Source organism: Ailuropoda melanoleuca, chromosome 2 (genome assembly GCF_002007445.2).
Source record: "Ailuropoda melanoleuca isolate Jingjing chromosome 2, ASM200744v2, whole genome shotgun sequence".
NCBI lineage: Eukaryota > Metazoa > Chordata > Mammalia > Carnivora > Ursidae > Ailuropoda > Ailuropoda melanoleuca.
The window spans coordinates 4,377,457-4,395,192 of NC_048219.1; the positions used below are offsets into that span (position 1 = coordinate 4,377,457).

The window sequence follows — 17,736 nt, forward strand, 5'->3', positions numbered from 1 at the left end:
ACTGTTCTCTCTGCCTGGGCCCCTCCCCTTTCCCCTGGGTAAACCCTCCTCTCAGCTCCAGGTCCCAGCTTCAATGGGGTCTCACCCCATTCCTTCGCTGAGAAGGGGGAAAGCTGTCTTGGGTTTCCCATTCTGTGCCTCCGGGTACCCTCAGCAGCTACCATCATTATCCTCACCTCTGTCTTTAGAAACTTGCTTTCCATGCATTTATGTCTTCATCCCCGCCATGACTGAGCTCTTGGAGGGCAGGAACCATGCGGTGACCATTACTCAGTCCTCCCCCATACTGGTTGCCACATACTCGGCACCCAGTGCGTACTGATGGAACGGATTGATGCCTCGGCCACACACAGCAGCTCCCAGCAGCACCCCCAGCCTGCCATCTTCTTTCTGGCCCTGTCCCTTAGGTCATCCCAGTTACTCCGTCATCGCCACCCACCTTTCCCAACCCCACCGCCTAGAACGTGCCTTCTGCTCTCGATCCTTTCCTTTTCTTCCCAAGGCCGCTTTCTCTTGGAGGCCATGCTGTCATATCTTCTGTCGCTCTCCGGAGCGTCTGACTATCCTTCCTACCCTTGCTGGAATGTAACACCTCCTGCCAGACGGTCCTTATGGTTCTCTAATTGTTTCCAGGGCCTTGGCCTTGACTCTAGGAGACTGTCAGCGCCTGAGAACAGGAATTAAGCCCCCCCCATCTGACCAGTGGGCAATCACAGACACGTAACACAGCGCCAGAGGCCTCCCTTCCCTTGCCTGTTGCTCATGAATTCCAGCCTGCGTTCTCACCGGGGTACAGAAGGCTGAAGAATCTCTCTCAAGCCAGTACTCCAAGCAGCCCCTACCTTTCTGTCTGAATTGTCACACCATCGCAAACTTTCCTGGTCTCCCTGGGCTGGGTGATTGCTCCAAGAGACTTGCCCAGATTTGAGAATGGGAAACATAAACAGCCAATTATTGAGATAACTGGCTTTGAACTTGAAGATTTAAAGCCACTTTGTAAATAAGCCCTCAAATTTACTGACCCAAGCAATATTTTATCTACCTTACCCCAAGGGGGAGGCACACTCCCCGTGTAAACTCACAGGCCAAGGATAGGAAGTGTGGTCTCACATACGAGAAGGCCCAGATTTTCTTTCTGGCTTTGGTTCTCACCCTGGAGTGGTGTGGTTACCCTACCTTACTTCCTCCCCAGCAGACCAATAGCATGCTGAGAGTGTTTGACCCAGGCCGATGGAGAAGAAATTTGAATTGCCTGCCTCAGACTGGAGACTTGGTGGGAGCCAGAATCCTAGGCCTGGATTTAACCCCTAACCTGGGATTTACAGCTTGAGTTTGGACCATAATGTAAAATCCAGTACCATATTCCTAGGCAAAGGGCGATTCCCAGGGCCAGAATGGTGGGGACAGGTTCTGGAAGTGACACCTGTCCTGGTTTTAGTGAAAACGCCTGCCCTACCTCCCCATTTCAGAACACTCTGGGTTCAGAACAGTCCCATGGATAGTCAGAACAGGGTCTCATGACGTGTAGGGAGCACTCGGTTGGGAGTTTGAGACCTGATCTGGCCACAAACTGACAGTGCGGTTTTGGGCAATCTACTTCTAAAGGTAACAGAGTATGGTTTCTTACTGAATGCCAGGCTCTGTGCCAGGCGCCTTCCCGCACGCTCTCCCATGGGGTGTAACAGCCCAGGCATTGGAGTCACTAGGCTGGATTGGAAACCTGGTTCTGGCTTCATTAACCAGAGGTCGAAATGACCTGGATGCTCTAAGATGCAAGAACATTAAAATTACGAGCAATCACACTTAGCTAATGTTCTGCAGGTGCTCAGCGCTGGTCTGAGCACTCACAACAATGTCCGGTGTTGGTGTTACTATTATTATCTTTGTTGTACAGATGAGGACAATGAGCTGCAGAGAGGTTAAGGGACTTGCCCCCCAGGTCACACAGCCAGTATGTGACATATCTGGGAATTGAACCCAAGAGATCGGGATCCAGAGTCTATGCTCCTAACCACTGAGACAACTGAGCCTCTCCGGGCCTCAGTTTCCTCCTCCGTATAATGGAGATGACATCAGTAGCTATCATGTAGTGGTGTAGGGGTTAAATTAGAAATCGCGTAGAAGGCACTTAGTACAGGGCCTTGCACACAAGAAGTCCTAGACTAAAAAACATCAAGCAAGGGGGGGCCTCGCTGGCTCAGTCAATAGAAAATGGAAGTCTTGATCTCGGGGTTGTGTGTTTGAGCCCCATGTTGGGTGTAGAGATTACTTACAAATAAAATCTTAAAAATAGAAACCAGCAAGGGGCAGCTGGGTGGCTCAGTCAGTTAAGCACACTCTTGATTTCAGCTCAGGTCACAATCTCGGGCTTGTGGGTTGGAGCCCTCTGTCGGGTTCCTCACTCAGCTAGAGATTCTCTCTCTCCCTCCTCTTCTGTCTCTCCCCAACCCCCTTCTCTCTCTCTCTCTCTCTCTCTCTCCCTTTCTCTCTCTAATTAATAAATAAATCTTTTTTAAAAAATGAAAACCAGCAAGCATTATTTTTACTAATTAATCTTCACATACTCTTGACGTAGGTATTGTCATTCCCCACTTGCCGCATGAAGAAACTGAGTCTCAGAAAGGTGCAGTCATTCGTTCAGAGTCACATAGCACTTTTAAGTGGTAAAGTTAGAACTTAAGCCCGATCGGCCTGACTCCAAATTCCATGATGCCTGCTTGCTAATCTTGGGGTACTTCTCACTCTAACTTGGGGCTCAGACTAAATGATGGCCTGCCCACTCCAAGGACTGGCAGGTTTTCTCCAAGTGACCAAGGTAGCTCCTCTCTCTGACCAAGTCCACTGGAGGGGGTTGATCTTGCCATAAATGCATAAATCCCTCTTTCCTTTCCACTTAGGGCCCTAAGGAGAAGCGGATCCTGTCCTCCAGCACTGGGGGCCGGAACGACCAAGGAAAGAGGTAGGTCTGCCCAACCACCATCTCAGCCCCTTTTCTCGTCCTCACCTCCACCTCTGGGCCCTTAACCATCAGGCACAGAAGGCTCGGTGCCTAGGGCCCATGGGACTCTCAGGGGCCCATGCAAGTGTTAGAATTTATTTTAAAATCAGAAAAAAACAATGAATATAATCCAACCTGGATTACACCTATCTTTATGCCGATGCAATTGTAAGAGGTATTTTGAAATCTTTTCTACGGAGGAAGGAGTCTGTGAGGGCAACTGACTAGGGCCCACCAAGTCAAAAGGAGACCCTGCCCCACCAGAGAGTCTCGTGGGCACCCAAAGCCTGCGGGCCATGTGGGCAGGAGTTTACTGAAAACAAACTTCAAAGTCAAGGTCCAGGAAGAGCCCTAAAGGCAGCTTTTCTGTCCTAGCTCCAAAACCCTCCTCCCTGCAGCCTCACGGGGAGGGAGACCTGGCCTGGGGGAGGGGACACCTGGCTTCCGGTACTTCTTTCCTCTGGCTCTCTTGGGCTTCTGCCTGGCATTAGCGCCTCGGGGCACTGATNCCTCCCCCCGCCCCTCCCCACCCACCAGATAGGGCCTCTGCTGGGAAACCTTCTGGGCTTCCCTCTGCCTTCTAGAAAATCCAAGCTGCTAAGGCAGGCATTAGGGCTGATGCAGCTGGCTCAGGGCCCCTCCGTGCTAGGAACAGTAGGGTTGTGCATGGGACTTTTCTGAAAACTAAGTTTTTAAAAATGTTGTTAGCTTTTCTGATTACAAAAGTAATACCCGTTCGTTATAAAATATTCCAACTCTATAGAAATGTAGAAAGTAGAGAGTAGAAGTTTCCTGTAATCCTACTCCCCTGCCCCCCTTAACAGTTTGGAGTGTATCCTTCCAGACCTTTTTCTCAGCATAGTGTTAACTGTGATATCCCCCGGCCCCCCACCACGCACACTGTGTGGATGACTCAGAGCAGTTGTTTTAAGGGGGGGACTTGGGCTCTGGATAAGAAATAAATGAACTTCCAGTTTTTAAAGTTACCAAGTACTATAAGGGACGAAGCACGTGTTTCTGCCGTGACCCCCGAGCCTGTATCCTGCTCCATTCTTAACACACACACACACCCCCACCGCCGCTCACCCCTGTGACAGACCGGCCTGTTACTGGGTCTTGCTTCATGCACGTCGGGAAGATCTAACATTCCAGGGGATTAAAGACGGTCAGTGTGTCAGCGTGATGGTCACCCTCCAGTCCAGCTGAGGGTCCCCTTGCCCCTCAGAGAGAAGAGGTGCACTCACTCAGCCCTCCTCTCTCCCCAGGTACTACCATGGCATGGAATATGAGATGGACCTCGCTCCCCTTGAAAGTCCCACGCATCTCATGAAATTCCTGACTGAGAATGTGTCTGGAACCCCAGAGTACCCAGATGTGCTCAAGAAGAATAACCTGATGAGCTTGGAGGGGGCCGGGCCCACTTCCGGCAAGGCAGCTCCCCTCCCCCCAGGCCCCAGCAAGCTGGAAGCTGGCTCTGTGGACAGCTACCTGCTGCCCACCAGTGATATGTATGATAACAGCTCCCTCAACTCCTTGTTTGAGAGCGTTCACGGGGTGCCACCCACACAGCGCTGGCAGCCTGACAGCACCTTCAAAGATGACCCACAGGAGGTGAGGGCCCACTCCCGTACCCCTCACAGCATCCCTGGATATGTGCATGCATGTGCAGAAGGAGAGAAGACAGTGAGGAGGTCAGAGGTTTGGAATCCTTGGGATAAAAAGTCCTAGAGCAGAGGCAGGTCTGCCATGTACTGTTGTCCCGGTTGTACACTGCCTAACCTGCACGGCTCTATGGGACAACTCTGGGATGAGGCCCCAGCAGCCTGAATGTGGCCATTTATTCTCTCTCAATTGTGTTTCTCTGCAGTCGCTGCTCTTCCCAGATATCCTGAAAACGTCCCCAGAACCCCCGTGTCCAGAGGACTATCCCAGCCCCAAGAGGTAAGTCAGCCCCTCTGAAACCTTGGCCACTTGGACAGTAGGCTACGACAGAGCCTCACACTGTCCCCAGAGCAGGCATTGTCAGTGAATGAAAAGAGGGGAGTGAAGGCACATGAAAAGAGAGAGATTGATTTCTATGTTTCTTTCTTGGGCTGTGACAGGGAGCTCAGAGCTGAGAGCCCGGTTAAAAACTGCGGTTCTGCTGCCCTTCATCTCCCCTGTGGCTTCATCACCCCTCAGGGGTCTCTCTGATTTCCATTATTTGTTACTCAGAAGGATTGTGGCTCAATGAAACCATTAAATAGAAACTCCAAAAATGAGGAAACTGAGGCCCAGAGCTGTAGAATGATTCCCCAAAGCCCCACGGTAAACCCACAGCACAGCTTCAGGCCTCCGGCCACACTGCCCTCCGGGATACTCCTGCCTGGGAGCTCAGCCTCACTGTCCTCCCCATCTCCTCCCTGCAGTGACTTTGAGTACACCCTGGGCTCCCCCAAAGCCATCCACATCAAGTCGGGGGAGTCGCCGATGGCCTACCTCAACAAGGGCCAGTTCTACCCCATCACCTTGCGGACCCCAGCAGGTGGCAAAGGCCTGGCCTTGTCCTCCAACAAAGTCAAGGTGCGTCGTCCCTGGAGCAGCTCGGGAAGGGGCTGGGGTGGCTGGGCCAGCCCTGCCCGACAGGGACCCTAGGGAGAGGGTGCCACTGCCATGGAGTGGGGGACACAGAGGCAAAAGGGCAGCGGGCCCGGACCAGGGCTCTGTCAAGGGACTGCGACTGCCTGGGCCTCTCCCGAGGCTGGGGGTCACGGGGCCGCTGTGCTTGCAGAGTGTGGTGATGGTTGTCTTCGACAATGAGAAGGTGCCGGTGGAGCAGCTGCGCTTCTGGAAGCATTGGCATTCCCGGCAACCCACTGCCAAGCAGCGCGTCATCGACGTGGGTGAGAGTCCCCCCCCACCCTGGCCCCCTCCCAGTCTCTCTGTCTCTCTTTGTCTCTGTCTCTCTGTCTCTGTCTCTCTGTCTCTCTCTCTCTCACACACACACACACATACACACACACACACGCACACACGCACACACGCATCTGTAATCAAATCAGGCCTTTCTCGCCCTGCCCCCTTTCCCCAGCCCTCCGTGATCTCTGCAGGACTTAGCTCTCAGCCAGCCGCCTGCCTGGCCCCTGTCTCCAGGTCCTACACTGCTGGGGTTTGCAGGGATTTGCATCTGTGGGCTGGAAGCAGGGGCCTCTTTTCTGTGTTGCTTTGGGGTAAACAGTGCCCTAGAGACCCCAACAGTGTCTGATAAATAGACCCCTGGGATGCTGGCCTGCGTGTCCCCATGGGGGGGCTCAGCCCATTGAGACACAAATGCCTAAGTCCACAGAGAGCCGGGCTGTCTGTCGTGGTTTGGAAGGTTGGAAGGACAGTGCAGGGCAGTTCTGCTTTGGGAGCGGGGACCCAGGGGCTCTGTCTGTCAGCAGGGAGGGGGCCGGGGGAAGGGACACGGGGTGCCAGCTTATCCCTGTCCCAGGCCGGGATTGTGTGGGAGGCACTGCCCATCCTCAGGCCTCCAGGATCAGGCTCCATCACTCTTTTCCTGACTGGGTGACCTGTGTCACCTCCCCTTTCTGGGCCTCAGTTTCTTCCGCTGTTAAACGGAGTAAGGCCAGCTGCCCTGCATGCCACTCCTTCTGCCTAAGAGTCGCACGCACTGAAGGACATGGTATCACTAGGCACCGTCCCATGACTTGTCTGAGAGGTCACATAGCAAGTGGGTAGGAACCTGTGTCCAGGGGCCAAAGCTGAGCTCCAGTCCTTGCTGTGCCCTTTTAAATTTTTAAGCTGTGGGACCCTGGCCAAGGATCCAAACTTCTCTGAGCTTCATTTTCTTTCCATGTGTAAACTGAGTATTCATAGCATCCTTGTGAGGATTAACTGAGGGCCCCCGTAATGATTCAGTAAGTGGTGGCCGTCCCACGGTCCGCTCGCCGTCCAACCTATAGCTCGGCGTGAGGAGTCCCAGCGCGGCTACGCTTACTACTGCCCCTACCATCACCGGCACTGCTCTTCCTCCTTCTAGGACGATTGTATCTGGGCGACCCCCTAAGACCCAGTCCCACTGAAAACTGGAAACTCCACCCCAAAGTGATGAGGGCCCTGGCCTAGTTGGCCAATGGAGGGGTCCTCTGTGGGGTTTGGGCACATCTGCTTCCTCAGCTGGACCTCAGTTTTCCCATCTGTAATCCAGGGCACGACCATCAGGTTACACCCCCCCCCCCCAGATTAAAGCATGGTTCTTGGAGGGGAGGGGACAAATCCCTGCTGGGAATTAGGCCCGGCTCCTAAATGCCTCTTCCCCAGCATGTTCCCAGATCCCTTTCCTCTGACTCTCCTTCTGGTCTCCCGTGGTTCCAGCTGACTGCAAAGAGAACTTCAACACTGTGCAGCACATCGAGGAGGTGGCCTACAACGCCCTGTCCTTCGTGTGGAATGTCAACGAGGAGGCCAAGGTCAGTGCATGGCTGTGAGGGGGCTGGGTCCCTTGGAGGTCCCCAGGTGGGGATCTAGGATTGGGGCAGCTGCTCTGATGGGAGAGCCCATGGAGGAGGCAGGAGACAGTGGAGGAGAAGCACAGGCTTCCAGAAAGGCTAGGCCTATGTCCCAGCCCTGTGACCTTGGACCAGTGCCGTGGCTGTAAAATTGGGGTGCAATGAGAGCACCGACTGAGGGGTACACGTGAGGATCATGTGCGGTTAGTAAAGAGTAGAGCCCAGCCCGGCTCAGCAGTGGAGACTGTCGTTATTAATGCCATCCACCCATTCACCAGATGGGAAAACCGAGCCTCGTGCGAGGTCACACAGCCAACCACTGATGACGCCAGGTTTCCTGACTTGCTGGCTGGTCAGGGTTGCAGAAGGAATGCTTTGGAGTCGGCTAGGGGAGGCCGAAAACCCAGTAACATCACTTCCTGCGTCCACAAGAAGGGAACGATAGTCTGCCTCCTGGGGTTGTGGTGAAGATTCCCCGGGATCATGCGTGTCTCAGGGATGGGCACAGTGCCAGACCCATCGGAGAGGCCTGAAAGTGGAGCCTCTGGTGATTCTTTTCATCCCAGCCCCTTAGTGCCCAAGGCCAACTGGCCGTGTGCTTCTGGGCCTCTCTGTACCTTGGTTTTCTGTTTAGAGAGCCAGCATTGTGGAAATGGTGCTAGTCTGAGAGCTGGGGGCTGGGTGACCTTGGGCCTGTCCTTTACCTCCTTGGGCCAGGCCTACCCTCTCAGACCAGGGTTGGGTCCAGCTCACGGCAAGGACATTTCTGGCCTGGACAAGCTGGGGAGCTTGCCTCATGGGGTGGTCCAGGCTGCCTGGAGAAAATAGAGCTGAAGGGGCTCTGAAAACACAAAGGGAGGCACAAAAGTGAGAGATTATCATTATTCAAACAGATGCCAGGGGCTGGAGGAGGAGCTGGGGCCTCCAGTGCAGGGAGGTGGGGAAAGAGTTTCGTAGGAAGGGAGAGGTGGGTTTCGGTTGGGATTTTCTCACAGCCCCTTAAGCCCCCGGGCGTGGGTCTTTCTCAGCTGTGAGCTGGGTGGGAGCTGCATTAGGGCCGAGTTGGCGGAGGGGGAGGTATGTCTGGCATGCGCCCCGGGGCCTGGCCCCCACAGCCAAGGAGGGAAGGGGGTCTGCTCAGGCACCGCACCCCACCCCTACCTGTGCAGGTCAGGATCATTTACGAGGGAAATGTCCCAAAGAACAGTGGCCAGTCTGGAGTGGGGTCTGGCCCTGGCACCCCATGGAGGAGTCAATCAGGTAGACAATCACCAGGTGAGCCTGCCAGGGAGTCCCAGCTGAGACTCACCCCAGACTGCCATCGGTTGGGCCTAGGCTTGGGGTTGAGACTCCAGCTGTCCCACTCATCATAACAGGTCCCTACCTGCCAAGCCCACTAGGTGCTCCTCACGCCCTCACAGCCGCGTGAGGTAGGTTTAATTATCCCCATTTTGCAGATAAGGAAACTGAGGCACTGTGAGGTTAGAGCACTTGTCTAAAGCCACGTGGCCAGTGGGTGGCAGAGCCCAGCTTCCCACCCCGAGTCTGGGTGGCCCCATGTCCAGGCTCACTCTGCTGGCATGTGGGAACATCAGCAGGTCACCCTTCTGCTTAAAGCCTCTGTTTCCTTGGCTGTAAAATGGGGGTGACAAGTCCAGAGAGGGCTGGAGCTGGTGGTCGAGGGTGCAGAGGGGCAGGGCCTCACCCCTGTGGCTCAGGGCCAGCAGGAAGGTGGGCTTCCGGAGCTGGGGGGAGTGGTCTGTAGCCCCTCTCTACCTCCTCACTCTGGGTGGCAGAAAAACGAGTCTCTGGACTTTCATGAAAGCCCCTGAAGGACCCCTAATCTCCCTCCCAGGGCCTTGATCCTTGGGGTGGCCCTTGGCAGTCTAGTGGGAGCTGCCTCACCCACTGCTGAAGAGCTTGGGCTCCAGCCTGGGCTCCTCCACATGCCCCGTGTCACCAGGGGAAGCTGGCTCACCGCCCAGAGCACCGGTTCAGTCTGTAACGGACGTGGCGATGGGGCGCCTTCCAGGGGTGCCGCTCCCCAGGCGTGCAGTAGGCTCAGTGCGCAGGGCGCTGGTGGGACAGCAGGGCTGGTGCCCAGGGCAGGCTGTTTCTCCAGCTCCCCTGTCTGTCCTCAGGTGTTCATCGGTATCAACTGCCTCAGCACAGACTTCTCCTCGCAGAAGGGGGTGAAGGGCGTCCCCCTAAACCTGCAGATCGACACCTATGACTGCGGCTCGGGTGCCGAGCGCCTGGTGCACCGAGCCGTCTGCCAGATCAAGATCTTTTGTGACAAGGTAGCTGGGGGTTGGGGCGCAGACCCTCTGCGGGGCCCTGGGAGGGAGAAGGGCCAGCCCTGACCAGTGAGTCCCCTCAGCCAGGCGGGGCGTGTCTGTCTTCCTCTGTGTCTCTCACTCCTCTGTGTGCTCATCATTGTCTGTCCTGGCCTCTGTGTCTCTTTTCCTCTGTCTCTGCGCTTCTGTCTCCCCTCTCTGTCTCTTTCTGAAGATCTCTTTCTAGATCTCTCTAAAGATCTCTCCACGTCTCTTTCTGTGTCTTATCTCTCTCACGTTTCTCTTTCTTCTTCTCGTCCCTCTCTGACTCCAATTCCCCTCTTCTCTGTTTCTCTGTCTGTTCCTCTCTCTCCACGTCTGTCTGTCTCTCATGGCCTGGACTGACCTCAGCCAGGGCTGGGCTGGCCTGGGCCCGGCGGGCTGGGTGCTGCTACTTTCCCATTTCCTGGTCTCATTCTGGGAAGAAAGCAGCCCTAGAAGTCTGGCAGCCCCCGAAGGCTGGCCCATAGATAAGATGCAAGGCAGCCAGCCCCTCCCAAGACCCTTGGTGACCCCCTTCCTCTTCTTCCCCGCAGGGAGCAGAAAGGAAAATGCGTGATGATGAGCGGAAGCAGTTCCGGAGGAAGGTCAAGTGCCCTGACTCCAGCAGCAGTGGTCAGTGGGGAAGGGGAGAAGGACACTGGAGGGCAGAGGCTGGGTGCATGAACAGAGGGGCCCCAGACGTAGTGCCTTCCTTTTCCCATCAGGCATCAAGGGCTGCCTGCTGTCTGGCTTCAGGGGCAACGAGACCACGTACCTGCGGCCCGAGGCTGACCTGGAGACCCCGCCCGTGCTATTCATCCCCAACGTGCATTTCTCTGGCCTGCAGCGTCCCGGAGGGGTGAGGGTCTCGGGCCAGCGAGGGTCTCGGCCCCTGGGTGGAACCTGATCAGAACTGACCAGCGGGGAGCACCCTGCCACTCGGCCACCACGGGCCAGTTTAGACATGGGTAGCTCCCGATATTTTTTACATCAAAATGAAAATACTTCTATTGACTCCCACGGGATTGAAAAATATACACATGTTCATACAACGTTAGTGACCTTTTCTACTGAGGAGAAGAAGGTCGGTGAAGCAATGGACTTCATAACTGCTGAAACGTTCATGCTTGGAGCACGCATGGAGCTTTCTAATTTCTGAGCCCCAAATTAGATGGCGGCTGCATCCAAGCTGGGTGGATCATGGTGGTCATGGCCACGCTTGTGAGCGGCCACTAAGCGCCAGGCACCGCTCTCAATGCTTCCCACGTGCCACCCCCTCTCACCCTCCCTACCGCCCTACCAGACGGATACTGTCATTCTCCCAGATTCGTGGGGTGGACTTGAGGCAAAGAGACCAAACCACACAGTACAGGCAGAGCCAGGGTTTGGACCCAGGCACCTTGGCTTTAGAAGCTGAGCCCATGAACCCTAGCTACACCCCTCTCAGGCGGGGTAAACACTGTTGTTCCCTCCCTTCCAGATAAGGCCACGGGGCAAGTCAGTGGGATCAGGATTCCAGAGCCTGTCTAGTAGTTTGCTTCCATATTAAACAATTTGACTATTTCCTTCCATCGAGGTGCCCTCCCCGCCCCCCCCCGTGTAGGTGGGAATGTTTGCAGAAATAGCTCTTGCTGTCCAGGATGTGTTCAGTGCTTTGACTTCAAACAATAAGAGATTATGGAACCGAAAGAGCAGCCAATACTGCTGTGGCCCGTGGCGCACACATGAAGCCCTTCCTGTGTCCACCATTCTCCCTTCACTGCCCCCCTGAAGTGGTTCTGTGGCCCCATAGTTAGGCGGCTGCATGACCCCAGTGTCTCTCCCTAGCCAGAGGCCCCAAGTTGAGAGATGACTGTTCTCTTGGGATTAAGGGCCCTGTGGCCAGGTTGACAGCTGCTCTGTGGGGAAGACGGAGGCCCCCGGGCTTGCACCTGTGACCCTGGGTTGGTGGGGGGGCCAGGCCTGAATCCCAACTCTGCCTCCTACTGGGTGTGTTACCTCAGGCGGCTCTCCCCCCTCTCGGGCAGTCCTGGGCACCCCCCACCCCGTCATGGTCCTGGTGATGACTGCGCCAGAAGCACAGTGCCAGGAACCACAGGAGTTCCATAGAGTGCCCCCTACCTGCTTTCCCCTTGTGCCTCCCCTCCCACTTCCCAGCTCCCAGCTGCAGGACGGTGCAGTCCTGGCCCTTCTGGGTGAGCTGGGGCTCAGGTGGGGCCCATGGAGTTGGCCATATTTCTTCAGCACCTCCTGTGTCCACTGAGGCCCTGACTCATTCTACCTGGGCTGGATGCTGCCTTTCGACTCAAGATCTCAGCTCACTTAAGAACTTAATCTGAGCAGAATGGGCTGGAAATGCATCGCAACCGCATCTCCCCCCCCTCAAATTAGACCCCTCCCCCCAGAAAACCTCCAGCAGGGGAGGGCCCCTCTCATCTTCCGGCCTGTGATGGAGAATGTCTCTCCTCTTCTTTGCAGGCAGTGCCCTCGGCGGGTCAGAGCAGCTCCAACAGGTACGGAGAGAAGCAGCTAGGGGCCTCCTCACCCCCCCTGGCCCCCTACTGCTTGTGCTGCCCCCCAAGCCAGGGCCTGGGCACCGAGGAAGCAGCCCTGAGACTCTGCCCCCAGCCCCCAAGCTAGATTCATGCTCCTTTCTCACTGAAACTGCCCATGTTTTTATGGGTTTGTTTTATGTGAAAAGTTGGCGAATCTCTGGCGAGACACATGCTTGTAAAAAGGGAAAGAAGAAGCCTCTGAGATGGCAGTGCAGATTTGGAGAGCAGGGAGGGGACGCTGTGCTGCAGGACTGACCAGGGGGTCCACACACACCCCCAGACTCCAGGAGGCGAGGGCAGGGCCCGGCGCCTTGGCCCCTCCTGACGTCCTTCCTTCTGTCAGCCTAGAGGTCTGTCTGAGGGGAAGCATGGTCTCGTGGGCCAGAGGCCGGGATGAGAGGGTGGCATGTAAAAGGGAAAGCTCTGTTGCTGATCTCAGTATCCACCCCCCATAAACAAGGGCTACTTTTCATGGGGGTCTTTCATGCCAAATTAGGTCCCTTATCCCCTCACCACAGCCCCAGGGGGTCGGGCAGGCAGGGGTTATTGGTCTACTTGACCTAGGAGGAAGCAGGGGCTCAAGAGAAGCGAAGTGACTTGGCCAAGCTTACACAGCGCTTGCGTGGTAGCACCGGCTGGAACCTAAGCCGCCCTTACTCCAAAGCCCACAGCCCTGCCCCCTCTCCCCACCTCCCATCCAAGTGGATTCTTCCAAAAAAGAATCATGTCGAGGGTGACACAACAGTCCACATTCACTGAGGCCCTGCCGCGCACCACACGCGGCTCTAGAAGCAGTTGGCGTGATCTCCTGCAGCCTCACAACTTGATGAAGTATAGTTGTCATTATTTTGTCACCCCATATAGATGGGGACCCTGAGGGACTGAGACCCCCCCCCAAGTCACCCAGCTAGCGAGTGGGATTTGAACGCAGGCAGTCCCAACTCTAGAAGCTGCTGCTTTGACCACCCTCCCGCCGCTTTGGGCCTGCCCTCCTGGGATCTCTGCACCTCTGCGGTGCCTTCGGACTCTGGGATCCCCTGGGTTCCTCATGAGCCCCTCCCTCTCGCCCTCCCCCCACCAGGCTGCCTCTGAAGCGCACCTGCTCGCCCTTCGCTGAGGAGTTTGAGCCTCTGCCCTCCAAAAAGGCCAAAGAAGACGATCTTCAGAGAGGTAGCTTTCCTCCCGGCCCCTCCATTGTCTGAGCCCACTGTGAAGCCCCCAGCTCCCCGTGAGGCCAGCCCAAAGCCCCAAACACCTACCCAGGCCCAGGCAGCTAGGGCGGCACCCGTCCCAGCAGAGAGGGCACAAGGGGCTGCTTTAGTCCTCAGAGCTGGAGTTGGACGAAGGCTTGAGGGTGGGGTGGGAGGCCTGGGGGCACCCAGGGTGTTTGGGGAGAGGTCCTTGGAGCTGGAGGGCTTCGGCCTCCTCTGGCCTTATTGGACATGGCCATCCGGCGGCAGCTGGCAAAGGCAACAGGCTCATTATGTTGGGCAAACCCCCCACCTTCTCTGCGGCAGGTGGGAGCAGACTTGGGTTTCCATGCCTGGCTTTCTGGCTTGGACAGCCTAAATCTGTGACTTCCTGGGAGAGGGGGACATGTCCAAACCTCTGGGGGCTGTAGCTGATTATCAAGAAGAAACCAAGCAGCAGCTAGGATCAAAAGCATCCGGCAACCTCGAACTGAGCCTTGTACCGCACTTGGTATTTAAAATGTCATGTCATTAATTCCCCAGCAACGCTGTGAAATAGAGGGCGGAGCCACCTCCATTTCCCGTTTGGATAAAGTGAGGCTCAGTGATGGAAAAATGTCTTCAAGGTCACCTAGCTGGCAGGCGGTAGAGCAGGGATTCGAACCAGCCCAAATCAGCACAGTCTGAGTGGGACCTGCAGAGCTGGGTGGTATTTTCCATCTGGGAACACACCCACAGCAAGGATTTGCCCTTTCTGCAGAAATAAACTTTATGTTAAAAGTAATATTTTGAGAGGCAGCCGGGAGGCTCAGTCGGTGAAGCGTCTGCCTTTGGCTCAGGGTCCTGGGATGGAGCCCCGCATCGGGCTCCCTGCTCAGCGGGAAGCCTGCTTCTCCCTCTGCCCCTCCCTCTGTGCTTCCTCTCTTTCTTGAATAAATACATAAAATCTTTGAAAAAATAATATTTTTGAAGATTCCCCCAGCCCCTGAGGTATTCCCAGGCTCATTTGTCCTCCTCTAACCACTAAAACCCACCCCTGTGCCCCTCAGTCCTGTTGTACGTGCGGAGGGAGACCGAGGAGGTGTTCGATGCTCTCATGTTGAAGACCCCCGACCTGAAGGGGCTGAGGAATGCGGTAAGAGGCTCTGGGACCACCCTCCTGCCAGCCCTGGCCAGACCCCACTCTGTGTTCCTGTCCCCCACTCCTCGCGCCACAGTTCTGATTTCCCACAGGAAGTCTCTGAGGGAGAATATGCTGGAACCTCGGCTTTCCGATGGTCCACCTGTCCCACCCCATTTGGAGGGGCCTCCCGGCCTGCCTGGTGGGGGCGTGCCTCTGTGATGTTATCTCCCAGCCAGAACCCTGGCTCCACCCTGGGAGTCACACACACCATAAATCCTGCTTAATCTGATGGCTGCTGTCTGACAGGCCAGAGCTTTTTGTTGGCTTTGCAAACCTGTTTCTGTTTTAATGGGAATGAAACCCAAAAAGGCCAGGCCCCAGAGACACTCTTTTTTCTTTCCCGGGGGCCTCATTCCCCCAGCTTGTGGTTGGCTGGGGGGCGCTGGCGGGGGTGGCGAAGGTGGTGTCTGGGCAAGGAGACCTTCCCCAACCCCCCCAACTGCCAGAGAGCGGGTGAAGCAGCCTTGAACGAAACCCGCAGCAGCTTTGTGGCTCAGCTAAAAACTGAGCCAACATGAGCCTCCCCCAGGGCCAGCTGGGCTTAAAGGTTGAACCGCACAGGACAGCCAGAGGGTTCCAAGATGGCGGGCTGGGGAAGGGAAAATGAACCCAATGGTAACACCAACTACCTTTTACTGAAGACCCACTATGTGCCAGGCATTTTGTCAGGCATGTGACGTTTGCTAGCTCACCATATTCTCCTAACACCCCTGAAAAGTAGGTACTATTATTATCTGTTCATTTCCATGAGGAAAAGGCCTCCCAGCAGTCAGGCGACTTGCCAAAGTGGCTAGAAGTGACAGCTGCAGTCCAGCCCAAGCCCTCTCCACTCTGCTGTACCTTCTGGTCCCTTCACAGGTCGTTGGCCCTGCTTGATTGGCACCAGCCCCAGAAGCTGGCCTCACAAAACACCATTAATGACACTTGAACATAGACTCAGAGTCTTTGGGTTGGACCGTACCTAAAAGGGTCCCCATCTGGTATTTGAGCTCTCTTCCCAGTATCTTCCAAGCGGATACCCACGTTTGACTTGTATACTTCCAGGGATGGAGAGCTCACCACCACACAGGGCAGCCTATGCTGTCTTTGTACGACTTATGGTTAGAAAGTTCCTAAGTTATTCTTTAGATTGAATTGAGATCTTTCTGGTAGCTTCCAACCATATCACCATCAAAATAAATAGTCTAAGAACTTTTCTGGCTTGGAGGGATCTCTGTCAGGACAGAGAATAACTGAGAAGCCGAACCTGGTCCTCTTCTTAAAAGGCCCAGAGAAGACCGCCTCAGCCTGAAGCCCTTGGTCTGAGGCTTGCTGCTGCTTCAAGGCAGCCAGTAACACCAGCCAGCAACATCTGACTGAGCTCCAGGGCACAGACACTGGGCTGAGCCCTTCACATCATCTTCTCAGTTCCTGTGCAGAACCACACTGTACGGACATCCCATGCTCGCTCCATTTTATAGACGAGGACTTTAGGCTCGGCGAAGTAAGGTGACTTGCTCAGAGTCTGCGCTCCAGGTGGTAGAGCTGGGACCCGACCAAGTCTGTCTGCCCCAGAGGAAACTTCCGGCTATCTGGGGAGAAGTGAGCTGGCTCTGGCTGGCTGAGCTCAGGCAGGCCACTCGCGGCCCCCGAGCTGCAGGTTCCTTGTCCGCAGAAGGAGCACCAACGTTCTGGGTTGTGATGGGGCAGGAAACCCAGGATCTGGCTGGGCCCTGGGTGCGTGGTTTATCTTCGTGGAGCTCAGTGTCCTCACCCGTCCGGTGGGGTTAATAATTCCTGCCCGGAGGGGGCACTATCTGGATGACCCCCCCTTACAACAGGGCAGGGCATCCCCAGTGCTCCCCTTCTGAAAGAATAACAATGATCATTTATGCCCGGAACTGCCCCGAGTGTTTCACACGGGCCCGTTTCGTCCCTGCTTCTAGCAGCCCGACGAGGTAGGCATGACCCTCTCTGCCGCTAGTTTGCCCGGAGTCGACGGCTGCTGAGCGAGGGGCCGTCGGCACCGGCACCGTGTGGTCTGGCTTTAGGCGGGGGTTTGGGGACCTGGTGGGTGCCCTTTGGCATCTGTTATGGCCACGAAATGTGCCGTCTGTCAAGGGTTTGTTGTGATGTGGGAAGGCTTATAGCATACGATGTGACGTGGGAAAGTTCTATGATCTATCCACGTGGCATATAAGAAATCTGCACCTGTGGCCAACAGATGGGGAAGAGTGCACCCAGATGTGTTCCTCTGGGAAACAGGATTATAGACAATTGTCATTGTATATGTACTTCTTTGTATTTTTCCACAGTAGGGAAGCATATTACTTTTATAATCAGGAAATAAAAAGTCATAGTATAAAAGGCTGGAAGAGATCCAGTCTGGGCAGCAGACAACAACCCCCTACTGTTCTCTCCCAGATCTCTGAGAAGTATGGCTTCCCTGAAGAGAACATTTACAAAGTCTACAAGAAATGTAAGCGGGGGTAAGTGCTCAGTCCAGCTCTCCCTCCCGCTCCCCCTTCACTGCCCCTTTCCCTCTAAAATGTTGGCTCAGGGAGCTCCCAATGGGTTGGCTGTGGAGTTGGGGGGAAAGCCCCCAGTCAGGCAAGGCCACCTGCCGAGACCAGACATTGACCAGCCCCAGGAAGGAAAGGAGGGGCAGACAGACAGAAGGGTCTTTGTAGAGACCACAGGTGGAGGGCCAGGGCAGGCCCAGAGATCAGAAGACCCAGGTCCAAGTCCTGGGGCCACGGGATAGCCCAGTCACTCGATCATAATACTGGTGATCATGACTGCCATCCCCTCGTCCGCATACCGCGTGTCACATGTTGTACTACGTGTACCCCACTTAACTCTCACAGCCACGCTATGAGGTAGACAGCACGACCCACACCTCACAGAGGGGGAACTGAGGCTCAGAGCTGCTAAGCAATATTCAGGGCCAGGAACAGCAGAGGAAAGGTGCAGACTCGGAAGGGCCCAATAGCGTGGCTACTGGTTGGGTCAGAGGCCCAAGG

At 55.5% G+C, this 17,736-nt stretch overlaps 1 protein-coding gene across 7 annotated transcripts in view; it reads left to right on the plus strand.

Moving 5' to 3' along the window:
- Positions 1-17,736, plus strand: part of GRHL3 (grainyhead like transcription factor 3) — a 35,633-nt gene that overhangs the window by 12,400 nt on the left and 5,497 nt on the right. For 5 of the 7 annotated variants that reach the window (XM_019802681.2, XM_034646615.1, XM_034646609.1 and 2 more), the window contains 13 exons: positions 2,898-2,959; positions 4,264-4,609; positions 4,866-4,939; positions 5,407-5,560; positions 5,769-5,880; positions 7,355-7,449; positions 9,630-9,788; positions 10,361-10,439; positions 10,532-10,665; positions 12,285-12,319; positions 13,443-13,531; positions 14,601-14,686; positions 17,138-17,202. In XM_019802681.2, the coding sequence (XP_019658240.1) occupies positions 2,898-2,959; positions 4,264-4,609; positions 4,866-4,939; positions 5,407-5,560; positions 5,769-5,880; positions 7,355-7,449; positions 9,630-9,788; positions 10,361-10,439; positions 10,532-10,665; positions 12,285-12,319; positions 13,443-13,531; positions 14,601-14,686; positions 17,138-17,202 (1,490 nt within the window). The remainder of the gene's footprint in view (positions 1-2,897; positions 2,960-4,263; positions 4,610-4,865; positions 4,940-5,406; positions 5,561-5,768; positions 5,881-7,354; positions 7,450-9,629; positions 9,789-10,360; positions 10,440-10,531; positions 10,666-12,284; positions 12,320-13,442; positions 13,532-14,600; positions 14,687-17,137; positions 17,203-17,736) is intronic. The other 2 variants (XM_034646607.1, XM_034646602.1) reach the window with 2 other exon arrangements.